General features: G+C 41.3%; 1 protein-coding gene across 2 annotated transcripts in view; it reads left to right on the top strand.

Moving 5' to 3' along the window:
* SNTB1 (syntrophin beta 1) overlaps positions 1–17992 on the top strand; it is a 115244-nt gene that overhangs the window by 69183 nt on the left and 28069 nt on the right. Inside the window, exons 3-4 of one of the 2 annotated variants that reach the window (XM_074898498.1) lie at positions 4456–4663; positions 15116–15120. In XM_074898498.1, coding sequence (XP_074754599.1) covers positions 4456–4663; positions 15116–15120 — 213 coding nt within the window. The remainder of the gene's footprint in view (positions 1–4455; positions 4664–15115; positions 15121–17992) is intronic. The other variant, XM_074898497.1, reaches the window with a different exon arrangement.

A 17992-nucleotide genomic window follows, 5' to 3' on the forward strand; every position in this document is an offset into this window, starting at 1 on the left:
CTTATGCTAGAAAGTTTCCTGTGTTTGTACACTCAGAAATCAACAAAATTATTTACCTTGCTTTCATGTGCAGACAATAATGGAGGAGATGGAGTGAGCAGTTTGGCCCTTGATCCCTTTTAAAGTTTGCAGTCAGTGGCAAAGTGTTCTGTTCCTGGCTATGCCGGTTTGAAATCAAAGTAGTGTGATGGACTCAACTCTGGCTCCAGCTTATCATTAACTTCAAGGGATTTACTCCACACTTTAATCAGTCACTGAATGCATAATCTGACCTGGGAAGAAGCATAAAGTGTAAATCAGTGCCTGGTTTGGTCCTGAGCCAATGCTGGTGGGAGAAGTGCTTTCAATAGATTTGATAAAAGGTATTTCTTGGATAATGAACACTCCTACAGAAAGGGGCCTTATCAAATGTGGAATGAGTATGGTCTATCAAACATTTGCTTTCAGCTTCTTCTGATCCTCTGTAAAGTAAAAACTCTGGATGATGTAGCAAGGGAGGGAGTTTTGGCCTCTCATGCGCAAGGTTACAGCATTTGGAGGCACTGGGGTTTGTGTCACCCCTGTCTTCTGTGGGTGGAGGAGGGGATGCTGGAAACACTCCTCAGCTCAGTGGGACTCTTTGAGAAGGAGAGAGAAAATTACTCTTTTATTATAAGGTTTGCCAAATGATCTCTGAGAAAATGTGATATCATTCATATGCAGTGCCAAGCTGGAGAGATGCCGCGCATCTTGGCAGCCATCTAGAGCTTACATATAATTCCTTTGGGTTGGTATGGGCTTTATCAGAAACAGCTCCATATGCAGTATTTACATAACTGTGGTGGAGTGTGAGAATAAACACAGCTGTGGCATTGCCCTAAATATTTCAATTCAGTGGGGAATTAAGAGAACTTTATCACTGAACTGCAGATAAACAGAAGTCAGTAAGCGGGGGTCAGTTTAGCCAAGAAACAAATCAAAGCTACAATGGTTGGACTGCTGGAAACATTTAAGTGCTTTGGTGTTGGACTTTAAGGTCACTGGTATTTTTTTTTACCTTTCAAAAAAATATGGAAATGCCATCAGTCATCTGTTACACAAAACACATCATCCAGATGGACTGGTGAATCAAAGCAGTGTAGGCTGAAAGACAGAAAAGGGAAGAGTTTATAGGGACACAGTGCTTTCAGCATCCGATTGCGGTCAGAGTCCGTGCATTTCTAGGAAGATTTTAAGCTTCTTTTACTATATTCAGCACATCTGACTGCAGACAGGAGTCCTGGACCTTTAGTGGAAATATGCAAGCACAGTTTCCTAAGGATAGTTTAGGGCCCAGGTCATATAGCAATAGCCAGTAGCAGAGTTCAGACAATTGAGGATTTAGACTTTTGTCCTTAAGGCATGAATAAAAAAGGTGCCCTACCTAGGAGCTTGCACAGGAATGATGCTTGCAGACCTATTCCTCAGGCTAGACCAGTGCTGTGGATAAAAGGATTCAGTTTCAGGGCTATCAAAGCAGCATTTATTCCCATTTTGAACTCACTTTTGAGAAGTGTAGCATGTATTGTCCAATCTTCCTGTCATTCACCTCAGGGAACTAGGTAAACTTTCTAAAGCAGTTGTTAGTGCATTACCATCAAACTTTGATGACTGACAAGCAGTCCCCAAAATAGCCTCATTAGAAGTCACTGAGGGATGATATTTTAAGAGTATTTTTGCAAGCATGGCTCAGTGTGTGTGTGTGTGCATATATACTAGAATTTATACGTTGATATATCAGTTGACTGTGTATATATTAGAATATGAGTAGTTTAGAACCCCTTAAACAGAATTGAGAGCTGTCTAAATGTCTGTTATTTTAGGGGGCAGAACTCTTGTACAAATACTTAAAAAGCCACCAGCAATGGAAATACACTTTGATGAAGGCCCAAGTAACAAAATAACTTGTTTGTATGCTAATCCAGTTGCTTTAAGAATTTAAGTGCTTTCCAAATTGGGGGGGAAGAGAGTTTGGAATCTCTGTCAGCTATGGATAATTTATTTTTAAACCAAAGCCTGCTACAACTCTAAAAGAAATTAACAAGTTTGCTGCTGATCCTTTGCAACTGAAAAAGCAGCACATTCTTCTGAGTCTTTATAGTCCTTGTTCAGCACTTTGCTTACCCCGCGAGGGGGTGGGAGTTCCCTTGTAGAAACCACAGGCTTTGTAAAGAGCATTGTTTCACACAATCCATGCGGTGCTTTAACATTTTTCAAAACCAGCACAATACTGCTATGCTGTCCAAATAATTTTTGTCTTTAAAAGAAATATAAAAATGGGAGGTAGAGTGCAGAAAATCCTGAGTGCTGCTACTGGCTTGTTCCCCGCTTTGTCTAGGTTATGCACCTTTCCACTTTTCAGCAGCCAAATGGGGATGCTGTCACTGACCTCATTTGTAAAATTGTGTGATATCTCGTGCCAGAAAGTTCTCTGTAAGTAATAAGCAACGTTTCACTGATTACCACAATGTACTTTGAAAATCCAAGCCTGTATAGTTTGTTTCCAGTGATAGCTGCCTACAGGAGCAAGTTCAAACTCAAGTTCATATGGCAGTGCGAGAGCAGTGTTTCTGATGGAAAGACAGACCAGGGTGTGGTAGCTGTGCATGATTGTAATGATCATTGGGCACAAATGACTAAATCATAACCATCAGGGAGATGGTCATCAGAAAAAATGAGAGTGTGATTGGGAACGTGCCTATCTACACACTCAGTTTTCTTATCCACGAGACCTGCATTATCTGACAAGAAATTTTTCTTTTGGTACCTGAAATTGAATCCTTGGTGCATCCTGAAGCAGCTAAATAAGAGCCTTTATTTTCAGAAAGTCTTGGGCTCCAGCAGCTTTACTGAGGAAACATGCATTATTGTGTTGGCTCAGTGCTTTCTGAAAAATCAACCCACTTTTTAAGCTATCCAAACAGTGATTTAGGACCCTGAACAGTTCAGCTGCTGAGTTTGGAAAATCATGACCTTTTCTATCTTTAGAGCAGTGTCTACGTGGAGACCTCCCCTTCCCAAAATGGACAACCGTGAGACCAGCGGTCCTCACTCTCTGAGCCCCAGAGAGCTACGCAGATTGAGTTGCCCTCTGTTCTAGATTCTGTTCTGGTTTAACCAATTAATTAAAACCTCTTAATTGTTAGTTAAGCTCCAAATGGCAGGATATTGTAATTGCATAACAAATATTTGCATTACAGTACTGTTTTGAACCTCAACCTGAATAAATTCCACTGAACTAATTACTTTTCTGCTACAGAAAGGAGTTGTTGTGTGTCCCAAAGATTGGGCAGCAGTACACAGAACAGAAATACGTGCTTAGGCTCAGATCCCAGGTCAAATTTGTGTGGGTAACATTCAGGGGCAGTCACTGTACATTTATCATGAAAAAGCACAAATGTGATATGGAGTTGAGTGACAGGCAATGGCCAGAGCTTGGTTTTATAATTGCTACATAAAGATAAACCAGACTATTACTTTGTGGGTTATTTAACAAATGTTTAAGTAAAAGTGTCCCACAAAGCTATAAAGAGCACATAAAGCCCCACTAATAACTAATAACTTCACTGAGAACAGAGCTGAAATAGCTGCAGTTGCCTCTCAAAGCATTTTTGTTGTTGTTATTAGCAAAGGTGTTGGCACAGATCCCATAACTGTGATGGACAGGATTAATTTTCCTGAAAACTAGATTTGTTTCTGCTTTTCAGACCACAGTGGTGAGGTGGAAGCCCACATGATGGTCTAGTAAGCAGGTTTGGTGTTGTTTTGTTGTTGGTTTTTTTTTAAATATCTCTCCACAGGAGTTTAGAAAACTGTAAAAGATGCCTGCCAGCAGCAATCATACAGTTGTGGTTAGCACTTTCTTGCTGACACTGTTAGCAAGGTCTAAATGAAGAACTGAGGACGTTGGTAACCCCTGGAGAAGGCCAACTGTGGTGGGTTTCTGGTTGACGCTTAGTGTTATCATTGAAACCACAGCACAGTCCTAAGAAAACTCCTCCATTTGGAATAAGGGTGGTTTTCATTTAGCTCTGTATGTGTAAAATAAACACACTGGGCAGCTCTGGGTGTGTCATGATACCAGCTAAGGAAGGCAGCAGCTTCTCTGCAGTCGTCTCCCATGCAGTTTTGGGTGGTTGCTGTGTTGATGAATGTTCCTCTTGTCTTTATATTTGAATCTCCTATTGACACACTAGATGTGGGTTGCATCAGCTCTGACACATCACCTTCTCTAGGCTTTTGCTGTAATGCCAGTACAGACCTGGCTTCAGTTAAGATGATCCTACTCTATTCAGGTGTTGTAAAGGTAAGTTTTTAATGCTAGGTCTTGATATTAGCATCTTTTTAACTCATTGCTAACACTAAGCAAGGTAATAAACTTAGCTGCCTAATGGTATCTGAGTGAACATAATGTTTCCCCCTCCCCCGTTTTTCTAGACTTATTGAAGTTCATTCACCTGATGCCAAGCACACCGTGGTGCTCAGGAGTAAGGATTCAGCTACAGCCCAGGCCTGGTTCAATGCCATTCACTCCAGTGTCAATGAGCTCATCCCCAGGGTGATTGCAGAGGTCAGAGACCAGCTGGGTAAAACAGGCGTTGCTGGAAGTCGAGAGATTAGACATCTAGGCTGGCTTGCAGAAAAGGTAATGAAAACATTCTTATTTTCATTTCTAAGCTCTTTCTTTTTTGCTTGCTCTTTGTTCCTGAATTCAGGCTTGTCTGGAAATGGAGAGGCTAAATGAGGTTATGGGATTTAGCTTTCTGTGAAGACCTTTCTTTTCTTAACATGCCAGTTTTTGTGCTTTAAAAAAATCCCCAAAACCAACAAAAAAATAGAAGATCCGCTGAGTCTTTGCATCTGTATGCCGATTAGCAAAGACTCTCCTGGGAGATGAAAAGTCTAAGATTATCTGTCACATTCAGGCGTGGGCATGAGTCACAAAAACTGACACCAGCCTCGAGCTCCCCTGCTGTTATGTCTCCTGTTCATGTGTAGGAGATGTCACCTTCCTACTCCCAGCCTGGGAAGTAACCAGTTACTTGGTCCATGGTCCACCACTCTGCTGTGCCTGACTGCAGAAGCTGGGCATAGTCTGGAGGTGGTGTCCCTGCTGCACCTGGGAGCATGTTCTTTATTTGTAACACTGCATTTGAGTTGACCTTTGCAGAAGGCTGAGCTCTTACCCCTTGTCTTGTATCGTTTGAGTTTCAAAATACTTTGTGCCACAGGGTAAAGCTGGTGTTCAGTTCAAAAGTAGTTTGGGATCTATTGACCTGTGGAAAGCCAACCCATGAATGCACAGGGATGGTATCAGTATGAGATGACCTGGTTTTAAATCAGTAGTCTCAGAATTTGTTTTAGGCATTGTACCAAATGATAAGTGTGGATTTGCTACGGTAACAGTGTTAGGATTGTGCCTAGAAATACCTCACATCCAGATATTGCCTGGGAAGCTGTTCAGAGTATCTCTTCCTCTCCAGCTGGGGTGCATGGAAAAATGGCCACTATGTACACACTGCCCTTTCAGCCAGCACAACTGCATCCAGCACAGGTGTGGAAAGCAGACTCTGGTTGCCCTGAAAAACATACTGTACGTTTTAGCTTTGTTTGGGATTTTGTAGATGAAAATACAGGAGCCACAGGTGCAGGTGCCATATTTCTATCTAGCGTGCTTTAAGAAGGCACACCATGAATTTTTAGGAAAACATGGGTCAGTTCTTACCACTTGTAGCAGGACAAAGACTGTAAAACCTTTCAGACAGATTTGGTATGTTTTCCTGTTCCTCCCTCCAAGCTTGCCGAGTGGGGAGAACAGTACAACTCTGTGAGTTAGTGCTGTAGAAAATGTAAAAATTTGAGGGAATAGATTGGGGTTAAAACACCAAAGCACTAGTAAGTAAATTTTAACAGTATTAAACTATAAAGCCATGAGGTCTTTAATCTTGTTGTCCCATTTCTATCCATTTCTATAAACTTATGAAAAGCTAAATATTAGGGGCTTTTTCTATTGCAAAATACTGTAATTTGAAAGGGTAACTGCTCTGTAGCAGATCATACAGACTTTATAAGTAAAGTATTCACAGGTCATTTTAAACTGATACATGGCATGCTTCTGGTTTGTGTATTTCCTCTCCTTACAGTTAATACACAATATCCCATTCACACACTTTTTTCCTCTTTTTTTTGCCTTATGGATCTCAATCTTTTTTCATGTTACTCATTATGGACCAGTTCAAGGTCCTGCTGAATTTAGTGGTGAAACTTGTGTTGCCTTTAATACAGCCAGGCTGTGGCTCTGTGCACGTTGCAGTGTATTTACAGTGGCTGTCATCAAGAGTTAGCTTTGAGAGATTTGCAGTGACACTGTTTCCCAAAAGTCAACATGTTTCTTTTGCTAAACTAACCATCCAGAGCTGTGCAATAGTAACGGAGTGAGGTCAGAAGTTCCCAACTTCTTGCGTTGGAGACTCGTTGAAAAGCAAAGAAAATCACTACATATGGTAAAAAGGGATGTGAAATTGCTTTTGTTTTTATTACTGGACTGTGGGCTGTAAAGCCTGGATGAACGAAAGGTAATCTGAAGCATGGGAGAGGAAGGTATATGTACTGTACATGTATATGCAAACTGTATACACACTTTCAGAGGAGGTTCAAGGCAGCTAGGTGAGATGTCGACCACAGGGGATTTCCTAGATGCTCCTTGTGCAAAACCTGGGTTTGCCAATGGGAAGAGATCAAATTCTGCAGTGATTTTTGGAAGCACACCAGGAATACCAGTTTTCTTCTGGGGTGAACTGCCCTACCACATCCACTGCTGGTTGGTTTCTAAATGCCGGAGTTTAGAAAGGGGCCTACCTCATTGTTACCAGCCACAAAATAAAACATGTGTCTTGTATTCCTCCTAATATTACCATTAATTTTTTCCTGTGTGTTTTTTTGGGGCATATCTTGCTATTTTTCCATGGACTGCAGTGGGAAGAAACCTGAACATTTTGAAAAGCATCTTAGACTGTAACTTTTAAGACAACTTTTATGGTATTGCATTATGTTAATTATGTAGCATATCTTTACAGTGAATTCTCAGCAAAATGGAACGATGCTAAGTGAGATGAATTCCTCTGCTTGTTTGGGGAATGCAAAATGTTATCCCATAGAAATTTCACTGTAATTTGCTGTGATTACTCTCTGCTTTCATTAAGCTATTTCCTGGTTTGCCATTTTTTATATGTCTCTGCTCTAAACTTAGCTCTAAACTTCAACCTTTATGGTACCACAAAAATAGATTAATTAGCGGAGCCTCCCTCAGGTGGGTAACATTAATATAAATAGTAGGTTATCTAAGGTACTATGCAATTGCATGCTAACAGGATTCTGCCACCTTCATTCAACTTCCCTGTGAAGACAGCCCTAAATTTGTGGTCTTCGGCATGAAACATCCATCTCTCAGTTCCACCATCAGGTCCCTGGCTGTGCCCCGGGGTGGGCAGTGAGGGTCCATTAGCAGGTAAAGATCTCAGCATCACTTAAAGAAAGCAAACAATCACTGTGGCATTATTATAGGTAAGGAGAAAAACAACCAGACACAATCATTAGACACGCCATATTCCCTTTTTCATTAAGGCACTAACATTGTCCTGACCTTGACCTTATGGCAAGGGTTTCTGAAGCTGACCAAGGATTAGGGAGTTATATTAGTCACTGGTGTCGTAAAACTTTTCTGTAACTAAGAGAAATGTCAAGTACCAGTTTGTAATGAAGTGTGTGCACTCCCCATCACCTTTTCTTTCTTGTATTTGTCTTTTCATTTCAGCAAGGCCTGTGAGATTAACAAGCATGCTAAGCGGAAGGGAACAGTTATATGTAGATTTTAATCTTTTTATGTCTTTCCTTTTATTAATGCTTACTGTAAAGATACATCTAGTGACCAACGACAACAAAAGAAGTTAGTAATATCCTAACTGAGGAGCTTTTCCATGTGTCTGTTAATTGCCCCTCTTTTTTCCAGGAATCCTTTCAGTCCTTGTAGAAATGTCTTTTCCACCTTCTTTTTCCCCACTTTTTTATAGTTCTGCACATCCTGTGGCTTATAGAGGAACTAAATCAGCCATAGATGCTTTTCTCCTTATGCTTATCCACCTACCATTGAGTTCCTTCATGAGGAGCAAATTCAGTTCTTGTGTTGGGTAGCTAAAACACTGAGGAAATGGTAGTTTGTTTTATCACTTCATAACATCTGTTCCAATAGACCAAGATATTGTTGGCAAATGCTTTATCTACCTTTTGGCTTCTTTAATGCAGACACAAAAAGGTGTTCTGGCAAAAGTGGCTTTGCAAAGGTGGGTTTTGCCAATTCAGCAGTCAGCCACACAAGCAAAAGCATGACTGGTTTCAGGGGAAGTTGAAGCTGTAGCCAGGCGCCAGGCTTGTAGCTGGGTCAGTTAAAAAAAAAAAAAAAAACAAAAATGAAACACCAAGCTCTGTGTATCTCCCTGTCCTTGCTGTGCCAGTGACGCTTTAAATGTAGGCTCAGAGTAAAAAAAAGGCGCTTCTGCAGCCAGAGACTGTTCTGCTTTCTGGATGCCAAATGTCTTACAGGCAGTGGACTTCTTAAAATGATCTTAAAGCTCCTTTGAGAAACTTAAAATAGGAGTTGCTGCAAGTTTTCTTTTATAATGTTAATATCTGAAGCTGCAGTAAAAGTGCCTCTCTGGGCTTTTTTCACTAGATCTTAACCCCAGTGCTTGGTTTCTGTTCATGTTGCTCAGCCTTCACAAGTGTGTTGCTGCTCCAACAGATCTGGTGGGGGAATTAGAGGGGAGAAAACACCTGATATTGAAGGGGAAATAACCAAAGCAGCATGGTAAATTGGAGTTGTTTTTCAGCTCCTGACACTATCTCCAAAATGAAAAGTTTGTTAATATATTACAGGCTGTTCAGTCTCCTCAAACCTTAGATAACTGTATCATTGTGTTAGAGCTGAAGTGTGAGGCATGTCACAGCAGAGTGATCTTATTCAGTATCGAGCCATATATTGCAGTATTGTATTTATCTTCGTGCTCTTGCTTCAATTCAGAGGAGGGATTGATAAAAACAAGACTGTGAGCTATGCAAGCTGTCCAAACAAGATTTAAGCAAATTATACGAGAGTATACTTGAAGGGATTTTTTTTCCCCACTACGAAATGAAAACGTTTCTGTTTTACCGTTTCATTTGGCAGTATGTTCACTGGTTAGCAAAACAAGAAGACAGCAACACAGCCACATTGTTATTCTCATCACAGATAAATGAGTTTTCAAAGAACAGAGAGAAGCTTCAGTCTTAAAATTTTATAGAATTTCCAAATTGTAAAAGCGAGTTTTAAATGTCTTTGTACAAGAAAACCACCAGCCCATCACATAGTTAAAACATTTTGCATTTATTTAACATTGTGAATATCCAGTTTTAACCAGCTTCCCATGAAGTCCAGCAGCTGCTAGGCAGCATTTTAAAAACCCTGACATGGCCATGTCCATGGTTGAGATGCTGCCATCCCCTTTATCTCTCCCAGCTCTTCCATCGTGGTGGTGGCAGTGCTTGTCTGACCTTGAGCCAGATCAGATAGTTATGCTGGTAGAAAACTCATTACTTTTGGTGGGGTAGCATTAGCTTTCTGCAGATTTTATGACAAATGCAAATCCCTGTGCAAGAGAAGTAGCAAGAGCCTGTGGTAAGGGGGAAGGAACTGGGAAACAAGGCTGCCTCATTAGGCAGTGTATAATTCCTCTTCAGGGCTAGCAGCCTCATCAGGCTGCACAGACTGAACCAGTGGCATGTTCACAAATAAAATCTGGGTTACACTAATCCCCAGGTCTTTCTTCTGGCCCTGGAAAGTACCTGCGCATGTTTAGGCTGAAACTGCAGCAAGCTTTGGGTTGTATTAACTCCCAGCGCAAATCAGTGTATAGTTTAACCAGATAAATAACCTGCTAGAAACATGGGCATTTGCTAAGAAAACTATTACTCAAATGTTTAATTTCTTTGCAAGGAAATTACATTCCTGTAGTGTGGTCTCCTTTGCAATTTCTAGTCTCTACAGGTTGTTTGTGGTTTTTTCTTTTCTTTTAGTATCTGTTTAATTATCTAGGCATGTTTTGGAAATACTACCCATCTCTAATACCCAGGAAGAAGAGTAAGGCAATTGGGTCCTGGCCTCCTGTTTTGAGTGGTTAGAAAAGGACCCGATTTCTCGTATTGATAATACACAGCTGGTGATAATCTTAAAATTGATCTGACCTTTTAGAGATTACACATACTTCAAATCAGAAAGTCTTCTGTGTGTCCTGAATGAGAAACTGTACTTTTAAATCCTAGCTAATTCCTCGCTGTGGAGCACTTACATCCAAATGAAGAGTCCTGCTTTTGCCCTTTGTCACTTACCCTTGCAGTTTATTAATTCCAGAACTTATTTGTTTGCTTTGTACAACACCACAACAGAGCGCTTAATTACATTAGCAGTCTTCATTATCTGGGATAACGATCAGACTGTTCTTAGGAAAGACGTAAACCTGAAATAGCATGAAGAGTAATTTCCTCTCCCAGCTTCAGCGAGGTTCCTCCACAGGCCACTTTTATCAGCAGTAACACTGTTCTGTTGTTGCTTTAGGTGCATTCAGTAAATGGATATATTAAGGAGAACTCGGGCTGAAAACAGCCATTTCATTCACCATACTGTTTTAAAGATTTTGCCAGTATATATATATCCATAACACGTTATTTCTTTCCATCCCAATGAGAGCTGAGCAAATGATAAATCTAAGTCAGACAGAAGTGCTCCAGTCCAGTACAGGGGGACTGGAAAGAAGAATAAGTTTAAATAAGTCATGAAAAATTACAGGCATATGATGGTAAATGGAAGGCATGAAGGACCTGAGCTTGAAAGTCTTTACTTCTGCAGTACAGGTTGGTTGTTACAGTGAAGAAAAAACCTTCTGTCAGATAATTACAGAGCACATTTAAATAGTGAGTAAGCACTGTTGTGCCTGCAGTAGCTTTCAGGTGTTAAATTATTCTTGCAGAAATTGAGCTGAAGTTTAAACTGGGGCCCTGCATGTCCCCTTTCTACAAGGGTTGTGTTAGGTCTAGGTCTGGCTGGATCCCAGCAGAGGTAATCACACCCTGCCCACTCTCCCTCAGTTTTGATCTAATAGCCCTAAAAACTGACTTAAGTTTTTCCATAAAACACAGCATATTGCTATCACTGTTCCTATGAACCCCAGGAACAACAACAAAGTTCCTTTTTAATGTCATCCTGCCACGAAGTTTTATTTAACTTCTCCCTTCCTGCATCAGGAGGAATTGTGAGCATGGAGACGTGACTCCTGCTCCGGCACTCCTGCTCCGGCAGCTGTGCCTGCACGGGCAGGAGGGGACACGGAGCACGGGTAGGACCATGTGGTGGCTGTAGCTCTGCGGTGAGAGGGACCTCTGCAGCTATTCCAATGACAAATGTGGAGCAGGGTTTGAAAGGGGAAATGATGGGCTGTATCTTGGAAGGAAGAGAGGATGCCAAAAGGAAGTGTGTGTGTGTGTGTGTGTTTGCTGTTTCTCCTGGTTTCTCCAGCATGCTGGGGTGGTGGCTGTGGGAACACATCCCAGCATGCTCTTGCCCACTTTGCACAGTGTGGCTTCCACCGCATGGATGCTTAACTCTTTCTTCTACATAACCCAAACCTGAACTGCTGCTTGATTGGACTGGGCTGGATTTTGCTGGACAAGGAACTTTCTAGATTTTGGTACATGAGGGATTTTCTTCCTAGATCTTGCTAAATTTTCAGGATGTTGGGCCTCTTCATCTTTTATCTTGGCAGCTGCATCTGTACAACAGGATCCACCTCCCCTCACGCATGTGCCAGGTCAGCTCACCTTTTGGGGTTTCTCAGGTTTGAAAGCCTGTGTTTGAACCTATTTGCAGTGAAGTTCAGTTGGAAAAAATGCAGGAAAGATACAGGTATGATGTGAAGGAAAGCTTTGATCCCCTTACTTCAGAAGCAGGTGAAAGGCCTCCTTTTTTTCTCTCAGCCTCTGACAGTAAATATTGCAAGAAAGACAGTGAAGCAATTGGAGACAGTGATGCTCCTTGTTTTCAAATGAGATTTAAATGCAACATGAGTCTCTCCTTAATAAAATACATGTTGCATAAGGAAGTAGAGATCTCTACTGAATCCAGCCCTGCCATCAGTGGGGAGCAGAGGGTGCCCTTCCCAATTATTTTAAGCACTAAAGCACCAAAACAACTGGTCTCATTCTGCCCCGACTTGTTTCTACCTCCTTCCTCTGGTGCAGGTAGGTTGTCAGCAGTGGCAAGGTAGAAAAGGGAAGTTTCTGTTCTTGCCCGGCTGAGGTGGGAAGAAAGCAGACCAGCATGTTGGTTGGGGAAGGTGTGGAGCTCATCCTGGTCATTTGGAGGTACTGTGGAGTGGTTATCCAGGCTGGGGAAGCTGCTATTAAGTCAATGCTTTGGGGCAAACTCAGCTGAAATGAAGAGCAAGGCAAATGCAGACTGAGCAATGGGAAAGCCCTGAGCATCAGTCCCATCAACTGCACTGACCCGAGCAATGCTGTGGACACCCAGCTTGCCCTCCAGCCCCTAGATCCCACTTCACTTGTACAGGACAAGAAGACTTATTCTTAGATCCCTGGGGCAGACTTACCCCAAGTACACATCTTTGCAATGTGATGGACGCTGAGAAAGACATGTTTTGCAAGAGTTATGCCCTTGCACTGTGTCGTTTGCTCATTTGTCTGCATTTATTTGGTTGTTGGCTGCATGTAAGAAGTTTGAAAGTAAAGGGATTGTCTATCTTAGAAATCCCAGATTTTCCAAACACGAAGTTCCTGTTGAGATGCGTTTTCTCTGTTTAAAGTCACTTTGTTCTCATTTGCTGGTTTTGTCCCTTGAAGTTAAAAATCACCTTAAGGGGAATGGAGGGTCCTGTTAGGGGCATGTTGACCTTCAAGCTATGCCTAGTATGAATTCCTCTCACCCCAGTCATCGGGGGTTTTTTTCTAGCACAACAGTACTCCCATTTCAGCTTTTTTATTAATGGCATGAATAAATAGATTAGAAGGCAGCAGAATAAGCCATAGAAGTTTCCTCTTCTCTCTGTCCTGCAGCCCTTCTCCCCCCAGAACCTCAGCTGATTGCCACTGAGAAAACTGCTGGCAAAAGCTGAGCCATTCCTAGCAAAAATGGCCTAATTTAGAAGAAAACATTTGGGGTTTCCCCCGACTTTTTGCATAGTGTTTCGCCACCCTGCTTGCCTACTCAGCTTGCAATCAGAGGTGTGTTGTCTCTAACCTCAAGTGCTTTTAGAACAGATGAGCTGGTTAATGTTTGAGGGGTGTTGCGGAAGAGCAGGGTATTGCTGTTGGTCCAAGCAGAAGCAATATATGCCTTGTATCCTGTTTTGCCAAACAACTGTTAACAGAGAAAAATAAACAGATTTTCTAAAAATATCTTGAGAAGAAGTTCTCTGTTGGAAAGAGAGATTGACCTTTACAAGAATAGGAGAGTTTAAAAAAAAAGTGGAGAGGGAAAAGTTATATGCGTTACAATTTTCAATGTGGCAAGACATTTACTCAGTGCAGACTCTACAAATCCAGTCCAATTTTAATCCTCAACCTCTGTTTATGTAATAGGTTCCTAAGGCTATTAACGCCAGTCTTTTACCTTATTATCGTATCCTGTAAAAATAAAATTATACCCATAATACCATGACAGCCCTTACAAAAATGTGCCATTAGACAATTATATTGCAACACAGCAACTCTGGAGACTGCAGGGAAGTATTTCTCATACAACCTAATTGTTGTATCAATAGCATTTTCAACACCCTTGGTTACTGAGGAAGAAAGAACATGCTGATGCCATATGTAAAATAGCATATTTTGAAGTACTGATTTCAGGGCCTGACTGTGGCAAGAGTGCTTGAATTATGAGTGAAATCCTCATAAGAATTGTACTTGAAACAAATCCACAATTGAAAAGGTTTCTTGCATCGTTCCTTTCTTCTTTCCCACTCTTAAACTAGTGTCTGTTTTATTTTAGTTATTTTAAGATGGGAAATGTTTTGACACTGCAGTTTTAACTAAAAGAAATAATAGCACTGATAAAAAAAAATCCCTTTATTCCCTTCCCCCAGATCCTTCAGCTCTGAGGATTTATTTCTGCCTGCAGAGTTATCCTCTCTGCTTAACTGGACAGTAATTGATAGTGCACATCACGATAATTAGTCTAACAAGTCTCCTAAACACCAAGTCCCACAGCTACCTTTAAGCTCCACATTGTCTTTACTGTAACATAAATAAAAGGTTTAGGAAAGGACTGAAAAAAAAATTGATGGTGAGGGAGCCTCCTTGCCCTCTCCAAGGGGTTTCCTCTTCTCATTTTTAATGAGGCCCATATTAGTTGTCATTTGTACCTTCCCTGATGAATAGTTTGGAAGAAAAGCTTTCTCTGTGCACAGCAAAATTTGTGCCAAGTTGCTGACCTTTGCTTATGGTGAGACCTCATTTGAGTCTTGGTCCCAAGCCCAAACATATTGTTGGATCAATCATGTTGATTTTTGGCTCTGATAGTAATGCGCAGCTAATGAGTTGTACGGTGTACACATTAACCTCAGACCCGACAATGCTAATGCCAGACACGTAGCAAAATTTTACTGGGGCTGCAGGAGAGGCATACAGTGCTGGCATCTTAATAGAAGATGACAATTAAAAACAGTAGAGCAGTATCACAGGTTCACTGCTTGTGGGATGTAAGATTTAATCAAAGCAGGAAAAACAAACCGTTGTCTGTCTGTTTGGGAAAAAAAAAATCTCAACACTATAAAGGTGCTTTATGAACTGTGAAATAGAGAGGAAAGCCTGAATGTTTAAACAGTAAGATAATGATTTTACTGCCAAAAGGGAATCTACTTTGGGGAACAGTCATTGAATAACATTAAATTTAACCTTGTCAGAGATTACCATCTAATGATTATCATGGCATTGCAAGGAATTTGGGAGCATTGTTATATTTTTTTGATTAGTAGATACCTTATTTAGCAGTACTTAGGCAAAGTTCTTTGTCCTCACAAGTAAAATTCTTAAAAGCAGTTGCTGAATTACCACAAACATCCAGCATCACTGGTTTTGAAAGCAGCTGTTTCTGATCACTTCCACAAGTAACACTTCCCTTGAAGGGCCAGATTTTGATCTCATTTTGCAATTGTAAATCTAGGAAGAGACAGTATTTTGCTTATCATCCCCATGGAGAGATGCACAAAAATCCCAACATGTACAATATCCTTCTCCTATCTGTTTTTCTCACTTGAAGGATGAGGAAAGGAATGAAGAGTTGCACAATGACTGCATAAGAAAGCAACATTTCCCCCTTTAATGTAAGCCCTGAACAACCAACTGCAGAGCACAGAGAAATAGAGACAGAATAAATGTGATTTCTACAGTTCACAGGGTTTTATGTCCTCCTCTTTGTGCAATGAAAGCTGATCAATAAGGTTGAAGGACCGTTACTGCTTCAAACAGAAAATCTAGTGAAATCAAATGGAAAACCCCAAAGTACATAGATATGCAATCTTTGGTGTTTACATTAGACTTTGGATGCAAGATAGGAGAAAAAAAACCCTGAAAGGGACAGGGTGAGAAGGGCGGTCAGTGGATAGGAGAATCCAAACCAGGACCTTCTGGAGGAGCAAAATTCTCTAGATGAGTGAGAAACTGCCCCATCCTTACATGGTTTCTGGTAGAGTTCCTCATACATGCAGCATTACCAATGCCTGGAGAGGGTGGACATGAAAGAAGTGAAGTGGCCTCACACTCACAGAAGGCACTGGGGACTTAGCCTGTCAGACATACCATAGAGGTAGAGAAGCTAGGTACTGTTTTATCACACCTGACCATATGGCAGAACCTCCTGGAATGACATTGGATTTTCTCTAGCACTAGCACAGCACACAGAAATAATGCAGCTTTATCAGAGATGTGGTGCACCATCCTTAGTAATAACTACATGGTAGCATCCTTGGAAAACTCTGCAGTCCATTTTAGAGCTGCTCTTGCTGGAATGTCCCGTGGAGTCACATTTTTTTTCTGATCTAATAGTGACTTTAATTGTTTTTCTCCTCTAACAGCTTAGTCTTTTTTCAGAAAAGTTGGACAGTAGCAGTAGAATCACAGGTATAACAAGCTATAGAAGTTAAACCTATTGGAGTTAGGGATCAGAAGAGTCAGAAGAAGTTGCTAAGAAGTGGTAGCACTTAAATGATACACTGTTATGAAGAGTGATCCTTCCTGTCAGCAACTCCAGCAACTTCAGCAAAAGCACACACGTTCTTACCAGCTCCGACTGCAAGACTGTTGAGGAGCATCTCAAAGATCTAGATGGATGATACCCTGGAACATCTCTTTTAAGTACAGGGATTTCTACAATGCTCCTGTTTGCAATACCTTCAGCTTCTTCTGTCTCTTCCGGTTGCCTTTGCCTTGCTAACATCTGCCCATAGTTTTGGGCATGCAGATTTAAACCCCTGTTCTGAAATTTTAGGTGGGAGAACATTAATGTATTCTTTAACCCTATGATTCAGGGATCCAAAGAACATAGCAATAATAAGCATTTTTAAAGTGGAATGAACACCTCTGTGTGTTTAAAATACAAGTTTTAACATATTTCCTTCCTGTAGGGCCCTGCAGAAAGCCTCACGTGATGAGCCCAGAGACAACACCATAAAACACTTCTTTTCATAGTAATGTACAAGCTTTTCACTCCACAAACAAATAGATAAGCTTCTATTTCCATAGCAGGCTTCTCCTCCAAGTGAACTTTTTAGAGCCATTTCCATAAACATTACTGACATTTCCACTATGAAGCATACAAGAGCAGCTATACCCATACTACACATCGGCAGCCTACTCTGGCCAATGTCTGCAACTATTTTCAGCACAAGATCAACAAATGAATGTTTGCACCGCAGCATCTGCTCAGCAGAAATGTATAAATAAAAAAAGCCCCAACAATAACATGATGTGTTCACACAGTTTCAGGAATCTTCAGTGCGGCTAACAGTCGTCAGTGTTCAGTGATTAAAACCAAGGTGCTTCCTTCCAGCAGCTGTTACTGTATGAGCACCTGAAACTCAGGGAATCCAAATAACATCTGAGAAAACCTTTGGTAAGTCCATTTGTCTTCAACAGCAATGTCACTATGTTGGGAGCAGCAGGTCCAAACCCCCACATAGAGTGTCCTGATGTGCACCCAAAGAAATGGCCACTTTGGCTCCAGAGCCCCTTTTCATATCCTGACTATTGAATAGGTACAACTGTACAAGCCAGTATGCCCTTCCAAAGGAGCTGCGTGGGGTAGTGTGAGAACCTTTTATGTGACCTTTTTGTCTTGAGGCTCCCTGCTTTTGTGGTTTTGGGGAAAGGTGGTTATTGAGGACAAGCTGACTTAACTATTGGGTTCTTGCTTTGTTGTTGCAAGAGTTTGAAATGAGGAATAAAGCAGCACTGATTCTGGTAGTGATTGCTGTGATTAATAACATAATATTAATAATTATTTTAGTATGAGAGGGCCTAGGGACTAGCCAAACCTGGAATGCCATGGTGTGAGATTGCAGCATATATGTACCAATAGGATCAGACCCTGTTCCAGACTCTTAACCACCTGAGTAGGCAAGGTAGAGGAATGAGGAAACATGGAACCACACATCAGATATATCTCTGTTGTGGTTCTTGTTCCTGTGGGAACTGGGAGATGAAGCTGAGCTACGGGAGCCTACGGGAAGGTGACAGTGGAAGGAGCAGCCCACTGATGCACTGCAGAGACCTTTGGGTGCAGACAGGTGTACAGATTGTTGAGTGGGCTGGAAGGTGTTGAAAAATCCCCTGTTGGCAAGAACAAGACCAGCCTTCTCTGAACCTTTCATAACCCTGT

The sequence above is a fragment of the Athene noctua genome, chromosome 2 (genome assembly GCF_965140245.1).
Source record: "Athene noctua chromosome 2, bAthNoc1.hap1.1, whole genome shotgun sequence".
NCBI lineage: Eukaryota > Metazoa > Chordata > Aves > Strigiformes > Strigidae > Athene > Athene noctua.